This window comes from Drosophila santomea, chromosome 4 (assembly GCF_016746245.2).
Source record: "Drosophila santomea strain STO CAGO 1482 chromosome 4, Prin_Dsan_1.1, whole genome shotgun sequence".
Taxonomy (NCBI): domain Eukaryota; kingdom Metazoa; phylum Arthropoda; class Insecta; order Diptera; family Drosophilidae; genus Drosophila; species Drosophila santomea.
The window spans coordinates 410,856-426,256 of NC_053020.2; the positions used below are offsets into that span (position 1 = coordinate 410,856).

At 36.1% G+C, this 15,401-nt stretch overlaps 1 protein-coding gene across 3 annotated transcripts; it reads left to right on the plus strand.

Moving 5' to 3' along the window:
* The first annotated feature begins 983 nt into the window (after positions 1 to 983).
* Positions 984 to 14,507, plus strand: LOC120454828 (host cell factor). Of its 3 annotated transcripts, none has more exons than XM_039640294.2 (13): positions 984 to 1,000; positions 1,633 to 2,044; positions 3,194 to 3,503; positions 3,562 to 3,773; positions 3,834 to 4,022; positions 4,316 to 4,467; positions 4,692 to 5,762; positions 7,618 to 8,718; positions 11,856 to 12,090; positions 12,158 to 12,312; positions 12,451 to 12,717; positions 13,474 to 13,837; positions 13,914 to 14,507. In XM_039640294.2, exons 2-13 carry the CDS (start codon positions 1,729 to 1,731, stop codon positions 14,054 to 14,056), a joined length of 4,515 nt encoding a protein of 1,504 aa, XP_039496228.1. In that variant the 5' UTR covers positions 984 to 1,000; positions 1,633 to 1,728; the 3' UTR covers positions 14,057 to 14,507. The 3 variants fall into 3 exon arrangements, with proteins under 3 accessions (XP_039496228.1, XP_039496227.1, XP_039496229.1); XM_039640293.2 differs by lacking the exon at positions 984 to 1,000 and adding an exon at positions 1,021 to 1,243; XM_039640295.1 differs by lacking the exon at positions 984 to 1,000 and adding an exon at positions 1,022 to 1,243 and having other exon boundaries at positions 4,316 to 4,461; positions 13,914 to 14,506.
* Positions 14,508 to 15,401: the final 894 nt, after the last annotated feature.

A 15,401-nucleotide genomic window follows, 5' to 3' on the forward strand; every position in this document is an offset into this window, starting at 1 on the left:
TGCCTATAAAGTTGTTGTAATATTTTCCTTAAAATAAGTGAATACTACTGTTACTAGACGGACTATTGCGTCTGTGTCTGCAGCACAATTTTAGGCTTAATAGTAAATATAGCCCGCATTACTTAGACAATAACAACAAATTTCATATAAATTTATTACTAGTAGTGAAGGAAGTGCAAGGACGGAGATATGTGAGGAACTCGAGAATAGCGTTTTCTAATCGTTAATTTGTGGTAATCACTAGTATTTTCTTATATGGGTAGTATAAACAAAGATAGCGCTACTCACTTATCGAAAACAGGTATAAGTAGCTAACATTTTTACGTTAATGACTTATGAACACCTAAGGATAAAGACATTTGCTATAGTCACTGATAAAGTATTTATTACATATTTTAACTTTTTGAAGAATTTCTTGAATACGATATTTATGTATATATATATTTATATTTTATTTTTAATTTAATTTCCTTGTTTAATTTTCTCCTAAGCTTTATATATAACCGCATAGTTTTTAAAGTCACTTTTAGAAATATCAAACAAAAACACCTCTTGACGACGTTTAACTATCAAACCATATAAGTTCGGATATACATTTTTAGCAATATACATTTTATCAAAATTTTTAAGACTACAAACGAGGACGTTTACAACATAATTTGTAGCATAAAGTTCCTATGCTTAACTTATGTTATTCATAATCTGTGTTTGACCCAAATGTCCAACTCCAGTACATGCCCTATCTGATTCGGGTCAATATATGACGTTATTATTTATTTATCTGCTGATTGAAATTGAACTTATATATTTACTTACTTCCAATACACATCCATAGAGAAGTTATTTTTGTATTGGCTGCAGTGGAAACATTTCGTTATTTTGTCAAAGCAGTTTATTTACGGATTTCGCTGTTACTTTAAAATAAGTGGGTATACACTGATTTTAGTTTTAGTGCAATCGATGTATCGATATTTTACTGGATATATTTCACCTCTAATAAGTAAGTGCGTGTAGTGTAGGGCTCTGTTCGGCATTAAATTTTGTTAATTCTTAAATATATTTCTGGTTTGAACATTTAATTAAAAATTTGGTGTACAGCATTTAAATATGTACTTCATATGAATAATTACGCAACTATCAAAAATATTCCAAGATAAATTGGTTCATATGTTAAAGATTGCGCGTAGACCTAATCAAACATAGGGAAGCGTCTAGTTCCAGCATTGCCAGGCAAAAACAAATTGTTAAGTATATAGAGTATTTCATGTCTTTGGTGTATTTAGTATTTTGAAATTAAAGAAAAAAGCAAAAGTACACAATCAGTTGGTATATTCATACTCTTTCAGATGTTAGCATACATTTGTACCAGCTTGTTTTCCTTTTAGAGTAGTGTGCAAACCTTTTTTAGACGAGTATAGTTAAATTTTATATACTCGATCTATATCGAGTAAAAATTATACGATCTATTACTTGACTTCTTAATTCAAACTGTATTTTGAGGGCAAGCAGTTGAACTGTACAAGTAATAGTTGTGGGGTTTAAAATTTTGCCCGGATACTTTCCGAATTCTAAATGCTCAGAACTAAATGTGTGTTTTTAAAGTGTAATAATTTTAAATTTGTAATTTCGCAGATGAACTTCCGTGAAAGGAAATGCAGACCTAACTTGTAACTGTATAGAATAATCCAGTTATAAATATTTTCAAAACGATACATTTCTGGCCATAATATGGAAGGCTCAGACTTTGTGGGTCCATCTTTTCCTTCAGGAGAACGAATATCAGCATCTGATCTAAATTCGGAGCATATTCTTCAAGCCGAAAATAATAGCTTTGCTAATCGAGTTTCTATGGATATAGATGTCCCTGATGGACACCAACTGGACAGCAATTTAACCGGGTTTCGATGGAAGCGCGTTCTTAACCCAACCGGTCCGCAGCCCCGCCCGAGACATGGACACCGTGCGATAAATATCAAAGAGCTCATGGTCGTCTTTGGCGGCGGAAACGAAGGAATTGTTGACGAATTGCACGTCTATAATACTGGTAAATAAATTAAGACTAAGGCTGTCTGGTTATATGTATGCAGAATCGAATTCGGTTAGCCGAAGTTCTTAAAATGTGAACAGTATATCAACAGAGTATGCATTGTAAGGATTGGATGTGTGAAATCTTAATGAAAACATACATTTAGGTAAGAGTTAAATGACTTTTTTAAAGGCTTTAAAGAAATATAACACTTTTTTTAGTGTAAAGAGTAAAGAATTTAAGGAAAAATAAATAATATAAAATTTATAACATTTCTATATAAAAGCTCTACCTTCACTTTTATATTAAACATCCACCTTAATTTGCTAAAAAAAAATTCTTTATATTTGGTTTCTTCGTTATAATATATCGAAAAAACGAACCTTTAACATAGAAAAAATAGGCGAAAGCATGTTAGACTGATACGAAAAATGTAACAGAAATCTTATATAATTTAAATGGGTAATACAAATTTGGTAGACTAGTAAGGGAAAACTTCCAAAAATTTCCAACATTTTCGTCGTATATCGATAAAAATTGACAAACAAAAATAATAAAATGAAAAAACAAAATCATCATATCGATGGAAATTGGAAATACAAAAAATGTTAACAAATTTTTCAAAACTGTGGACATGACAGTTGGGCGTGGAAGTTTTGAGCTTTTTGTGGGCATGGCGAAAAAATTTGGCATACCGATATAATTTGGCATTGTAGGCGTAGCAGTTTTAAGCGTTTTGTGGGAGTCAACATTAACTGTCTCTGGAATCTGCATTTCTAATCTCGACGTTCTTACGGATGGATATGGCCAAATCGACTCGCCTATTGATCATGGTTAAGAATATATTTACTTATTAGGGTTGGAAATGCTTCATTCTACCTGTTGAGTACCTTTTAACGAATTTAGTATACTTTTTTAATCTACGAGTTACACATTACCCAGGTAGAAGTCTAATTGTTCAATCAATCTAGCAAAATGTGTGTTGCAGGTTTTCCACCCCAAACATGTATATATAATCTTAGTATAGGAGCCCTGACCATAACGGCCTGTCCTTTCAGCTATTTAATTAGTCCCTAATTCTTAAGAAATCAAATAACTTGTGCATTTTAAACTTAAAGTTATCTATTTGCACGTATTTGTTCATATATTTTTCTTATTTAATTGAAGTTACTAATCAGTGGTACGTCCCAGTGCTAAAAGGAGATGTACCGAACGGATGCGCTGCCTATGGATTTGTTGTGGAGGGTACTCGCATGTTTGTTTTTGGGGGAATGATCGAATACGGAAAATATTCAAACGAGCTCTATGAGCTACAGGCAACTAAATGGGAATGGAGAAAAATGTACCCAGAGTCACCGGACAGTGGGATGTCACCGTGCCCTCGCTTAGGTCACAGTTTTACAATGGTTGGTGAAAAAATATTTCTTTTTGGCGGACTAGCAAATGAATCAGACGACCCAAAAAATAATATTCCAAAGTAAGTAATATGTTTTCCAAAGAAGTATTAAGTCATGCATTTTTAATATGTTATCTAGATACTTAAACGACTTGTACATACTGGATACTCGAGGAGTTCACAGTCATAACGGAAAGTGGATAGTACCTAAAACATATGGGGATAGTCCTCCACCACGAGAGTCACACACAGGCATTTCGTTTGCTACTAAAAGTAACGGGAATTTAAATCTTTTGATTTATGGTGGAATGAGTGGTTGCCGCTTGGGAGATTTATGGTTGTTAGAAACAGGTAAGACGACGATGAGATTTTTTTATGAGGTTTTTTAATATGTTTATACATTATTTAAAGACTCGATGACGTGGTCGAAGCCGAGAACTTCAGGGGAGGCGCCGTTACCGCGCTCGTTGCACAGTTCTACAATGATTGGCAACAAAATGTATGTGTTTGGTGGTTGGGTTCCCTTGGTAATTAATGATTCAAAATCGACAACAGAGCGTGAATGGAAATGTACAAACACTCTTGCAGTCCTTGACTTAGGTAAATATATTTGTTATACCATAACCATTTAATTACAATTACGAAGTATGTAGCTATGTTTCCCTAAATTATGGTCGGAAAAATAACGGACATTTAATTTGGTATCGTAAGTGTAAACTAAATTATGTGCCAGAGCAAGGCCGATTTAGCACTGTTTTACTTAATTATTGTAAGTGTTCATAGTGAGGAGTCTTTCTGGCGACAAATCAGACACTTGCATCGAAGTGTATGCAGATTTTTTAAAAAAATAAATATTTTAAACTAAACTAACCAATCTAAATGGTTAATTTCAGAAACAATGACATGGGACAATGTCACATTAGACACTGTAGAGGAAAATGTTCCGCGTGCTCGTGCTGGCCACTGTGCAGTTGGTATTCAAAGTCGTCTATATGTGTGGTCAGGTCGTGATGGTTACCGCAAAGCGTGGAACAACCAGGTTAGGGTGAGACACTTTATTTCTGAACAAACTTTTTACCTATAGTTATTTATTATTACATTAAAGATTTCCGAATATTTGCCAAAATAGTGTCGTAGATTGAACCTTTGTGTTTTTCCATTTCTAACTTGGAAATAGCTTTAAAGTTTGTCTTTATTCTTAACTTATATCTTTCACATAACCTGTATTCGTTTTTTACGTACGTATATACAAAAATATTACCTTTACAGGTTTGCTGCAAAGACCTGTGGTACTTAGAAGTCTCCAAGCCCCTGTATGCAGTAAAAGTCGCGCTAGTCCGCGCTTCTACTCACGCCTTGGAGCTCTCGTGGACGGCGACAACTTTTGCAGGCGCCTACGTTTTGCAAATCCAAAAAATTGAGCAGCCACTAACTACAAGCTCGAAACCGTCAAGCAACAATATTGTTCAACAGGGAACCACGACATCTGCTGAAACTTCTGGAATAAATGTTTCAACAAACAGCTCTGGGAGTGCTTTGGCTCTTGGAGTCGAAGCGACATCTGCAATCTTAAAACTAGAAAAGGAATCTTTGCAACTGACTGGGTGCCAACCAGAATCAAATGTTCAATCATCTGTAAATGACTTGTTGCAACCAATTTCGCCACCTTCATCGCCAACGTCACGTACTGTTAAGAAGACGCTTTCATCAAGGGATGGAACTACCTTTAACCTATCAACATCGGTCGCTTCAGTGCAGCCTCAAATATCTGTAATCAGTAGTACAGCCGTAGTAACAGGTAACAACACAGCGTCCACAAGTGGCGCCATTAATAGTATATTGCAACAGTTTCGGCCAGCTGTTACCGCTGTTAGAACGTCCACTACTGCTACGGTATCAATTGCTACCAGCACGGCTGACACTTTATCTGTGCGAGTGCCAAGTACGACGTCGGCAAACGTTGTTCTTAGCTCCTCTAGTAATGCTTTGCGTATTGTCCCAAGCGTATCTGCATCGCAATCACTACGCCTATCTTCTTCTCAAGCGAGTGGCAGCAACTGCCGGAGCAGCTCTGTCAATGTATTAAAAACAGCTCTTCCAAGCGTCGCCGTGCAATCTCAGTCTGCATTATCGGCCACAACCTCCATTGGTGGAAAACAGTACTTCATTCAAAAGCCGCTCACACTTGCTCCAAATGTTCAGCTCCAATTTGTTAAGACCAGTGGTGGAATGACTGTTCAAACTCTTCCAAAGGTCAACTTTACTGCTTCAAAAGGAACGCCCACACATGGCATTTCCATTACAAACCCACAGTTGGCGTCTGGTACCACCCAATTTCAGGTAAGCATGATGAGAAGCGTAAAAAAAATCGAAACTACATATATATACAATTTATAAATACTGTTCAATCAAGTAAGATACACATAACTACAATTAATGTTACCTGAATCCGTGTTTATAAAAGCTTACCGACAAGTTGGTCTGATTGAGATCAGGTATGACCACAAAATAAAACAAGAGAGAACGCTATATTCGAGTTCCTCGACTATCAGATACCCTTACTCATCTAGTAGGAGTGCGAGGGAGAAATTTAAACATTATTCTTTTATACCGATATCGATTCAGCAAACGAAAGTAAATTGTCGTTAGTTTTTTTCCGATTATTTCTATAAACAACGTATGGACAGAGAGAGAGAGAGAGATAACAGACGGGCATGGCTATATCTGTTAATACTTATCAAATATATACTACGTCTTCTTTAATGAGGTAGTTTTACTATTTTAGCTGGTAAAACTAAATAAAAAATTTGTTCCATTTTTTGTATTGGATGGTACGGTACTATCCACGAGACCCATCAGTTCCAGTTTAATTTTCGTGCGAAGGCGCTTCGTTACAACGGACTGTCGTCTTTAGTATATCACTCGTAGTATAAGTGTTTTTCATCTTACTTATAAGACAGTGACATATTATCAATTTGTGCAGATGATATAAAATAAATTTTAATTCCATTTATGTTTTACATGTAATTCTGGCCTTTCGCATTCTTTCCCTGTTCTTTAATTTCTGCATTTCAATTTTTTCTTTCCAACGTTTGCAATTAAATTTGCCTCCTTGCCTTAATTCATCTAAATTAAATAAAAGTTTAACGAAAAAAAAAATAAAAAAATGTTTACTTACCATGTCGCACGCGACTCACTTTAAAATTTTTTAAAAAACTACGATTTGCGTATATTTAACAAAAATATATTTCATTAAATATGATGTCCCAATATATGTTTGGACACAAGAATGGATGATCACTGGACAAGAACTTTAGGCGCACTGATAACAAATGTTATTTTTCGATGTCGCACGCGACTTTTATAGAAACTGATAAGCCCACGAGAAATTTACCGTAACTAGCTATCGCATCGTTTCTTTCATATTTTTTAAATATTCTTTAACTATATACCTAGATGCAAAATAGGGATCTTTAAGAAAAAGAATTTATCTGAGTACATTAATTGCAAACAATAAAATTTTGGCATTTTCGGGCATATTGATAGAAATAGGTAGTCGAGTTCCCCGACAATCTGATACCCGTTACTCAGCTAGTGAAAGTGCGACGGAGTGGGCATGACAAATCAAGAGAAATTTACAAGACTAACAAAAATGTGAAAAAATATCAAAATATTTTGTGGCAGTACTTGGCGGTTTGTGGACGTTAGGGTGGGCGTGACATCATGGGTTAACAAACTTGCACTGCGTCTATGTCTCTGGAGTCTGCATGCTGAATCTGAACTAGCTTTTATAATTCCTGAGATCCCGACGTTTATACGGACGGACATACAGACGGACATGTCTAAATCGACTCGGCTATTCCTGATCAATAATTTATATACTTTATATGGTCGGAAACGCTTCTTTCTGCCTGTTACCTACTTTTCAAGGAATCTAGTATGATAGAAAATAAATTATAGTTTCCTTGTTATTATAAATGAAGTGTTCTTACTGCAAGTGTATCGCAAATTTTACAGCTAACGAGTTAGAATCTGACATACTATTTTTTGCTGCAATAAAATTCAGCATTCATAATAATGTCTTTAATGTTTCTTTTTGATTTCATTGTGTAGTGCGGTCTAAATGACTACAAAACAACCAGGAATAATTTAGAAAAAAGTTTCATTAACCGTGTTTACATTTCTTATTTGCCAGGGATCGACTTTGCCCGGAAATCAACTTCAAAAACCCATTGTGTCCGGAAACGTTCTAAAACTTGTATCGCCACATACGATGGCCAGTGGTAAATTAATTATGAAGAATTCAAACATCTTACAGATGGGCAAGGTAACGCCAAACGTTATGGGTGGAAAACCAGCATTTGTCATAACTAACAAACAAGGTACGCCATTGGGAAACCAACAGATCATTATTGTAACCACTGGAGGCAGCGTGCGATCCGTTCCAGCTAGCACGGTTATGACAAGTGCTGGTGGCTCTGCATCAGGGACAAATATTGTAAGTATAGTAAGCTCAACGTCGACCACGCCAAGTCCGCTGCAGGCATTAAGTGGACAAAAAACTTTAATATCCAACCAAAGTGGAGTTAAGATGGTGCGAAATATATCATCGGTACAAGCATCATCTTCAATGGCTTTTGGGCAAAAACAAAGTAACACTCCCATTCACCAAAAAACGGCATTGTATATAGGAGGCAAAGCTGTTACTGTTATGAGCACTAATGCAAGTATGGCGGCTTCTGGAAACGTCTCAAATAAACTTATGGTAGTATCAGGAACAAGCTCGAATAATTCTCCTTCTACTACAACGGCGTTGAGTGCCAGAAAAAGCTTTGTTTTCAATGCCGGAGGTAGCCCACGAGCCGTAACTTTAGCTACTAAAAGTGTTAATGCAAAATTTATACAACAAGCACAATCAGTACCGGAAACTAATAATCATTCAGTCGCTACTTCGAAAGATACCGATCCAATGGATGATATTATAGAGCAGTTGGATGGAGCTGGCGATCTGCTAAAGGTTTCCGAAACTGAAGCTCAGCCTGGATCAGAGGAGAATGATGATAATGGTGAAAACGCCACGTGTTCATCTGCCTCTGGTTCCCTATGTATCGGAGGTGAGGAGACAGGGCCATCGAGAGCTCAAAACCCTACAGTAACGGAACAGCCGGTTGATATTATTGAAGATGTCTCCGGTGTGAGCAGCTCAACTGATGTTAACAAAACTGCAATCGTAAGTGGTGATACAATAGAATCGCTTAAGATATCGGAAAAGGAAAACGGTGATGTGGAATCTAAGGTACGTGCATATGAATACTTAACTCAAAATTATTCATTGCTAGTTTGTTTGCACAAACTTGGAAATATTGTAATTTTTTCCGCTTTGTTATATTCATTTACTTATGCTTGCTATGTACATTTATTGTAAACATGGGCATGCTTAATTTAATGAATATTTTTATTCAATTATATGATTGTTTGTAATAAAGAAGGGCAAATAATGAAATGTTTAATTCTTACAGGATTATGCATATATACAGTATGTTTGTGTATGTATCATAATCACTCATTACTGTTTTGATAATATAAATAAATAGATATATATTCTGACAGCGTATTGTTAGACATATCCTAGGTTATATCTGTGTATTTAAAACAAGAGAGAACGCTATAGTCGAGTTCCCCGACTATCTGATACCCGTTACTCAGCTAGTAGAAGTGCGACGGAGAGTCTTCAAAACTGACAGTTTTTGGCGGTTTGTGGGCGTTAAAGTGGGCGTGGCAACGTGAAAAAATTTCAGAACATTTTTCAAAAGTGTGGGCGTGGCAGCTTTGGGCGGTTTGTGAGCGTTAGAGTGGGCGTGGCCAAAAGTTTTTTTGGCAAATCGATAGAAATTTACAAGACCAATACAAAAATGAAAAAATATCAAAACATTTTTCAAAAGTGTGGGCGTGGCAGTATTGGGCGGTTTGTGGGCGTTAGAGTGGGCGTGGCAACATGAATCGACAAACTTGCGCTGCGTCTATGTCTCTGGAGTCTGTATGCCCAATCTAAACTTTCTAGCTTTTGTAGTTCCTGAGATCTCAGCGTTCATACGGACGGACAGACAGACAGACGGACAGACAGACGGACGGACAGACGGACATGGCCAGATCGACTCGACTATTGATCCTGATCAAGAATATATATACTTTATATGGTCGGAAACGCTTCCTTCTGCCTGTTACATACTTTTCAACGAATCTAGTATACCCTTTTACTCTACGAGTAACGGGTATAATAAATAGATATATATTCTGATAGCGTATTGTTAGACATATCCTAGGTTATATCTGTGTATTTAAAACAAGAGAGAACGCTATAGTCGAGTTCCCCGACTATCTGATACCCGTTACTCAGCTAGTAGAAGTGCGACGGAGAGTCTTCAAAACTGACAGTTTTTGGCGGTTTGTGGGCGTTACAGTGGGCGTGGCAACGTGAAAAAATTTCAGAACATTTTTCAAAAGTGTGGGCGTGGCAGCTTTGGGCGGTTTGTGAGCGTTAGAGTGGGCGTGGCCAAAAGTTTTTTTGGCAAATCGATAGAAATTTACAAGACTAATACAAAAATGAAAAAATATCAAAACATTTTCCAAAAGTGTGGGCGTCCCATTTTTGGGCAGTTTGTGGGCGTTAGAGTGCGCGTGGCAACATGAATCTTGCGCTGCGTCTATGTCTCTGGAGTCTGTATGCCGAATCTCAACTTTCTAGCTTTTGTAGTTCCTGAGATCTCAGCGTTCATACAGACGGACAGACAGACGGACGGACAGACGGACATGGTCAGATCGACTCTGCAATTGATCCTGATCAAGAATATATATACTTTATATGGTCGGGAACGCTTCCTTCTGCCTGTTACATACTTTTCAACGAATCTAGTATACCCTTTTACTCAACGAGTAACGGGTATAAAAAGTAATATAAAGTAATATTAAAAAGTATCGAGGTGACAGTTGTTAGGTTGTCAATCTTCTGAACCGCTTCAATTATCAATACGTAAGATTCTTGTTTATTTATTTTCTTTACAATAACAAAAGTAGCTAGCTTCAGTCTAAATGCTATGATACACAAACTAATGAAACGATAGCTGACAAATTTATACACGTGCATTTTAAAGGTGTGGGCTTACAAAGAACCATATGGACTTAATTTAATAATATTACAGCCTACTATGGTAGGCTGGGTAGACTTATTAATTGAATTATATTCTATATAGGGTCGGAAATGCTGTATTTAGCTGATATATACTTTTCAACGAAAATAGTATACTCTATAGTCCAAGAGACTAACTAAGCCGTAAAAACATTTGTATTTAGCTTATTTCTTAAAATGAATTTCCAAACAAAAAAAAAAGTATTCAAAGTACAAATTTCTCGACTATTAGATTCCCGTTAATCAGCTAATGGGAGTGCAAAGGAGATACTACAACCTGGGGGCGGTTACATTGGTTAGATTTATAATTTCTGATTCTGGTCATAAGACATTATAGATTCGAAAAACAGGAGAATAGTCTTATAGGTCTTTACGATAAAGAAACTAAATGGTCCTTTCCTGCCTTTGTTATCATTTCTATGATCGATTTTTTTAATTCCTTTGAAAAGTACCCGAGTTTTGTGATAGCGTTAAAAAGCAGAAAAATAGAGCATATGGAAGCTTATTATTATATCACATCCTTGGGATTTCTTCGGATTAAGTTGATTCTTTATAATTTTTGCTCACAGTTTTTGACACAGTTTCCGCACTTTCTGGTACTGAGACCGCTTTTATTTATCGTTCGATCGATTTGCCTATATTTCTTGCAATTTCGGCCAACATGTTTTTGACACGTCAGCACATGTGCGCCAGGAAGAAATTAGTTTTATATGCGTCAGTTATATAATATGGACTGTTATATAGTCTGTTATACCTGTCGTATGGAAAAGTTTTTGATTGTATGAAGTATATATATTGTTGGGTCTCGCAGCTGCCAGAAATTCCTAAATTTGTTATTTGTAAAGTTGCCAACTTTGGAGACACATGTCAACAGCATTATCTTTCTTATCTATGCAGATCAACTGAATGAGCATCTAAGCCCTTCCCTCTCGCGCTCTATATTTTTTAATAATCTCGCACATACACCTTTGGCTTAGCGTTATACTTTTCGCCTTGCAATAAAGTCGCTTTGCATTCAATTCAATCGTACCCCAAGCAAGCACATCGCCGCCCAATTTATCAAAGAAAAATAAATTAATTCGCTTAAATTCGCTACCATAAAAATCGTCTTTCATTTTGCAAAAAGGCTAATAAAAAGGCTTATTAGCTCCACATTTTGTATATATACACTTGTTACATTATCGGCATATCGTCGTTAACCTTGAAAAATGTTGTTTTTTACTCACTTAAATATACATTTTATATAGGGTAAAAAGACACCTACCGATGATTGTCATCAGCCGACAACTTCGGAGACGGAGGCGGCCACTATCCTAACCACAATTAAGTCTGCTGAGGCTGTAGTGTTGGAAACTACGGAAATAAGCAAAGACCATACTGGATGTTCTAAAGGTAGTTCGAAACAAAATCAAGATGAAAATAAAAAGTTTAAACAGCGGCAAGAATCTTCACCGTCACAAAATATACGCCAATTCCAAAATGGTTTGTTTATTTTTGGAAAACGCTTTATAAGTTAAAAAAGTTTTAAATATATTATACATTTATATAGTCGATGGTTCACAATTAGAGGCTCTTGCTTCCGCGGCATTGCTGCAAGCTGCAACATCAGACGCCACAGCATTGGCTTTCAAAGAATTCATAGAACGACCGGACAGCGAAACAAATAGCAAAAGTAGCAACATTGCTGAGATTCAACAAAAAAAAGTATGTCAAACTATATATTACCTACCTATCATTAGAAGCAAAGCTTTTTTCTTTGTATATAAAAAAAATTGTTTCATTATATTACATTTTAAAAATTGAAGTTTTGCAAAATATGGATTATGAATTTATATTTTACAGGTTCAATCCACATTAGCGGTCGTAGTTCCAAACACCGCCCAAAACGAGAACCAAAAATGGCACACTGTAGGTGTGTTTAAGGACCTTTCGCACACAGTCACCAGCTATGTTGATTCGAATTGTTTTAGTGATTCCCTTCTTGACGGAATAGATGTGGATAATCTTCCAGATTTTAGCAAGTTTCCACGCACCAATTTGGATCCTGGAACGGCTTATCGTTTTCGACTCAGTGCTATTAATTCTTGTGGACGAGGAGAATGGGGAGAGGTTTGTAATTATTTTATTTTATTCAAGATATTTAAAAAAAAAGTATATGTTGCTTTATGAATTTAATAGTCATATACATTCCTGGTAGTGTTTTAAAATAATTTAAAAGTACGTAAAATGTTGAAGAGAACTTTTCTACCATATAAGCAAATATATTCTTGATCAAGATCACTAGGCGAGTCAGTCTGGCCAGGTCTGTCTGTCCGCATGAATTATGGAAACTATAAGAGCATAAAAGTTAGGACTAAGAATCCAGTAAGCAAACAAAAGATTGACACCCTTTCCAACGTTTACATCTATCAACATGATGTCATGCCCATTATTATTCGATTTCTTTAATTTTATTATCTAAATTATCTAAATTGTTATAGTCGAACAATTGGCAAGCCAACAAGAGTGGGGTATGCCAATTTAAGGCATACAGAAAAAAGTAAAATAAAAAAGTATACATTTTTTAAAAGTTTGGGCGTGGGTAGCTTTGGGCGGTTTGTGCTCGTTATAGAGAACTTGGCAACATCAGAACAAACTTAGACTGCGTCTATGCCTCCGGAATCTGCATGCCCAACTTCCATTTTCTGCCTTTTATGGTTCCTGAGATCTTGACTTTCATACGGACGGACATAGCCAGATCGAGTCGTGTAGTGATCCTGATTTAAAAAATATATATATAGCATTGCATAGGGTCGACAGCATTACTCTACGAGTATACAAATGTACTAAATTTCCTATATATTGCATATGTTTCCGTATCTTCAGATATCCAGTTTTAAAACCTGTTTACCGGGCTTTCCGGGTGCCCCCTCAGCTATTAAAATTTCAAAGGATGTCAAGGAGGGCGCTCACTTGACGTGGGAACCACCACCTGCTCAAAAAACTAAGGAGATAATTGAATATTCAGTATACCTTGCAGTTAAGCCGACTGCCAAGGATAAGGCGTTGTCCACTCCGCAATTGGCTTTTGTGCGGGTTTATGTCGGTGCGGCAAATCAATGCACAGTGCCGAACGCTTCCCTATCCAATGCACATGTGGATTGCTCAAATAAACCAGCAATTATATTCCGGATTGCTGCTCGGAATCAAAAGGGCTACGGACCTGCTACTCAAGTTAGATGGCTGCAGGGTAGGGTTTTGATTAAATTTAATTAGATTTGATTGTTAAGTTTTAAGTTATTGATTTTTGAAATGTTTTTTTACAGATCCCGCGGCAACGAAACAGCAAGCTCCCACAGTTACGCCAAATCTAAAGCGTGGACAAGAAAAAACAACTATTGGGAGCAGCAACATAGCAAACACCTTCTGTTCACCACACAAGCGTGGCCGCAACGGATTGCATGATTGACATACCGATTAGTAGCATATTCACTCATATATACGCAGAGAAATTATGGCTTAAATGTAAAGCTTGTTATTAGCTTTGACGTTATTACAGCTTCCAATAGACTCTACGCTGAATTCAAAATGATTACAACGATACTTGAATATTATTAATTGCGAATAATGCTGTTTTATAAGAGACTACTAAGTATGTATGATGCATGTACATTAAGCCAGTTTAGTTTGCTTAAATGCTGAAAATATTAAATTGATATTGACAATTTTTTGCAAACATTTTGCATCAAACTGAACATTTTATAATTAAGTTGTAGCAGTGTAAAATATGATATAGTTACCATGTAAAAAACGCGATTGTTTACTGGTAAATAATAATATATAATATTTTCCTTATGTTGAACTCTACGACTCCCATTTTCAAAAATACCACTCTAGTGTAAATGCTAAACTTCGGTAAAATAAAAATTAGTTTAAAAAAAATGTAATTATATCCAATAATAATACTTTTGAAATAAAAACTAGAGAGAATTTCAACAGATCTTGACGTTTGAACGGATGGATATACGGAGACTATTTGGAATTTGAATCGTTTTTTAGTTACAGTATTAGTATGCTTTAAAGTAGAAGCTAAAAATAAAGCTTATAGTGATGGCTACCACCTACTTCAAAATAAAACTCAGTAACTACTTCTTTTTAATTATCATATGGAATATATGGAACCAAAATAAAATTACATTTTTATGTTTTGGTTGCACATTATTTGAGCGCACTAATAGCTAATAAATAAAATGTCAATTTTGAAATATTTTTAAATGATTTTTAGCACTCTTTTGGTTTGCGTCGTCAATATTAATATTGTCTGGCTTGTTGTTTTTGAGCTTCCAGACTTGATAGCTTTCTTGGGTTATTATACCCGTACTCGTAGAGTAACTAGATTCGTTGAAAAGAATGTAACACAAAAAAAGAAGCGCTTCCGCCCATATAAAGTATATATATTCTTGATCAAAATCAATACCAGATTCGAACTGGCTATGTCGTCCGTCTCTCTGTCTGTATGAACGTCGAGATTCAGCATGCGGATTCCAGAGACATAGACGCAACGCGTCGATTCATGTTGCCACGCCCACGAACCGCCCATCATTACCACGCCCACACACTTAAAAAAAGTTTTGATACTTTTTTATTTTAAAAAAGACTAATAAAGTCTTGTAAATTTCTATTGATTTGCAAAACACTTTTAGCCACGCCCACTCCAACGACCACAAACCGCCAAAAACTGTCAGTGTTGAAATTTCTCTTTCGCACTTTAACTACCTGAGTAACGGGTATCAAATAGTCGGGGAACTCGACTA

What these genes read in the sequence shown, in the direction of transcription:
- LOC120454828 (XM_039640294.2), top strand. Translation starts at nt 1,729, where the DNA reads ATGGAAGGCTCAGACTTTGTGGGTCCATCTTTTCCTTCAGGAGAACGA. An exon ending in TTTATGGTTGTTAGAAACAG is followed by an intron (nt 3,774 to 3,833) that starts GTAAGACGACGA and finishes CATTATTTAAAG; the next exon opens with ACTCGATGACGTGGTCGAAG. An exon ending in CTGGTACCACCCAATTTCAG is followed by an intron (nt 5,763 to 7,617) that starts GTAAGCATGATG and finishes CTTATTTGCCAG; the next exon opens with GGATCGACTTTGCCCGGAAA.